Source organism: Elephantulus edwardii, unplaced genomic scaffold, assembly GCF_000299155.1.
Source record: "Elephantulus edwardii isolate Elephantulus edwardi_28Jun2011 unplaced genomic scaffold, EleEdw1.0 scaffold00036, whole genome shotgun sequence".
Classification (NCBI taxonomy): domain Eukaryota; kingdom Metazoa; phylum Chordata; class Mammalia; order Macroscelidea; family Macroscelididae; genus Elephantulus; species Elephantulus edwardii.
The window spans coordinates 20,465,469-20,468,152 of NW_006399786.1; the positions used below are offsets into that span (position 1 = coordinate 20,465,469).

The window sequence follows — 2,684 nt, forward strand, 5'->3', positions numbered from 1 at the left end:
AAATAAGTAGGAAATGACCAAAAATAAACTAACTCTTTTTAGGCATTGCATAACAAACAATTCAGGGTGAGTTCACTGGGAGAAGGAAAATAAAAGAGATGAACCATACCATCACCCAAAAGCTATGACGCCAAGCCTTACCTGGGCCACGGCAAGATCAATACAATCCATGTAAACCTGGAGGGAAGATGCAGCAGAAGACTGAACTGATAGAAATTCAAGTTCAGGGAGAGAGAGAGTAATGGAAGGGAGAAAGATGGGCAGAAAAAGAAGTCCAACGTTTTCCATAAAGTCTTGAGTAAGTCTTTGACAGAACGCAAAACCACAGTAAGACTCTCTTGAGACCAGGGAAAGAGAAATCATGTGGAGAAGAACAAATACTGAGGGGCAAACACCTGACGACGATGTGAGCTGAGCTACATGCCACAGGAGCAATTGGAAGACAGAGGACAGTGGAGGAAGAGAGGTTAACCCACCTACAAGAGCCCCTGCTCCTGATTTTAGGGACAAGTAGAAAGAAAAACAAGAAGAAAGGGAGTGAATTCCTTGCTTAATTAATGCTTTCTCAAAACAAGAAAAATTGCAAAAGTGTCTGAAGTATTGACAAAATTAGGTGTTCTTCCACCTTTGTAAACTGAGCCTTGAAAGCTAAGTCAGTTTTATAGAAACAAAGGTAATTCTATTTATTAATATCTTAGTGATGAAGCACCAGGGATATAGAACTCATGCATAAGAGGCTGCTTGGAAGACTAAGAACAGTATCTTCTTGCACTATACATCTTCCTAAGACCAAGGCATATGGTGAAAAGAAAGGGGTGTGTCAGTCAGGGTTGTACTGTACGCTGAACAAATTATTTGAGAAATTGGATTATGTGAAGAAGAATGTAGCACCTGGATCTGAAGAAGACTCATCAATAACCTATGTTACACAGATGACACAGCGTTGCTTGCTGGCATGAAGAAGACTTAAAACTTCTTTTGCAGAAGACCAAAGAATAGAGCCTTCAATATGGATTGTATTTCAATGTCAAGAATATGAAAATTCTAACCAATAGACTAATAGGCAACATCACGATAGATAGAGAAAAGATTAAAGCTCTCAACTTCATCTCACTTGGATCCATAATCAACACCATTGGTATCAGCAGTGAGGAAATCAGGAGACATATTGTACTGGCAAAGTCTGTAATCAGGTACTTCCCCAAATTATTGAGGAACAACGACCTCATTTGAGGAATAATTTGTGTCTAATTCAGGCCATGGTTTTTTCAATCACTTGCTCTGTGTCTGAGAGCTAGACAGTGAATAAGGATGACAGAGGAACTAATGTCTTTGAGCTGTTGTGTTGGAAGAGTACTGAATACCCCATGGACTGCCAAAAGATCAGATCTGCTTTGGAGAAAGTGCAGTCAGAATGCTTTTGGGGGGCAAAAATGAAAATTCTTCTCACATGGTTTTAGCATGTCACTAGGAGAGGGTATTCCTTAGAAAGGATCATCATGTTTTGGAAGATGGAGAGACAAGAAAAGAGAAGACCCTCAACCAAACAGATTAACACAATGACTGAAGCCATGGGCTTATGTATGTCAGAGATGGTGAGGATGGCACAAGACAGGACATGCTTCATATCTGTTGTTCATACCATCACGCTGGGTCGTACTTGACCTGACAGCACTTAACAACAACAGCAACAACAACAACTACAAGGGACTTAGTCTTTATTCCTGCGACCTCTTAAACTGACTTCTTAATAGATTTTGTGCCTAGCTACATCTTAAATCAAGTTTTATTCACCCTAACTACCACACACAAATACCTCCACTTCCATTACACACTGGGTAAATGGACCACCTAGAAAGATGAACCATCCCCTGAAAACAAATCTGAGATGATGGGAAGCATAAAGTCCAGTGTCCACTGGAGGAAACAGGAAGCGATGAGTGTAGCCATGAACAGGTTTCCAGATCCTGGAGCTGAGACAAAGGCACAGTGAACATTCCCACTACTTAAGGAAGGAATCCGTGGAACATAGACTCTGTACATACCTCTACAAGTATGGAGACTCCAGAGTAGTCAAAAAAGGTCAGCCCACTGCAGTCCAAGATTAAAGAACACTTCTCATTCTGGCAGGGCTGTGCTGGTTCGTCTACAGAAGAAATGCACATGAGACAGGGAGATTTTTCAGAGATTCCACACACGACTTTCTTAAATGGTAGAAAGGGAAGAGCAGCCTTATGGTTAACTGTTCTATTTGGAACATTCAGACCAAGTTTTCAGTTGATAATGAATTAATTCTGAACTCTGTGATTTTCTATTATGACAATGTAATTCAGTTATTTATGGGAGTTACTAGAGAGGAAAAGGGAATATGTTAATTACTAGTCACATTTCACAGATAAACAACTGTGTGTTGTTGTGTTGTTATGTGCCTTTGAGTCGTTTACGACTCATAGTGACCCTATGTACAACAGCCTTAAACCCCGCTCTGTCCTGTGCCAATCGCATGGCTTCTGACACACCCATCCCGATTACCCCAGTCACTGAATCAATCCACCTCATAGAGGGCCTTCCTCTCCTGCACTGTCCCTCCACCTTACCAAGCATGATGTCCCTCTCCAAGGACCTGTCTCTCCTTACAACATGTCCAAAGTATGTCAGACGAAGCCCCAGAATCCTTGCCTCCA

The 2,684-nt window shown here is 41.3% G+C and overlaps 1 protein-coding gene across 1 annotated transcript in view; it reads right to left on the reverse strand.

Annotated features, from left to right (window-relative positions):
- SLC26A7 (solute carrier family 26 (anion exchanger), member 7) overlaps positions 1-2,684 on the reverse strand; it is a 166,457-nt gene that overhangs the window by 8,156 nt on the left and 155,617 nt on the right. The window contains exon 16 of the mRNA XM_006884596.1: positions 2,046-2,146. Coding sequence (XP_006884658.1) covers positions 2,046-2,146 — 101 coding nt within the window. The remainder of the gene's footprint in view (positions 1-2,045; positions 2,147-2,684) is intronic.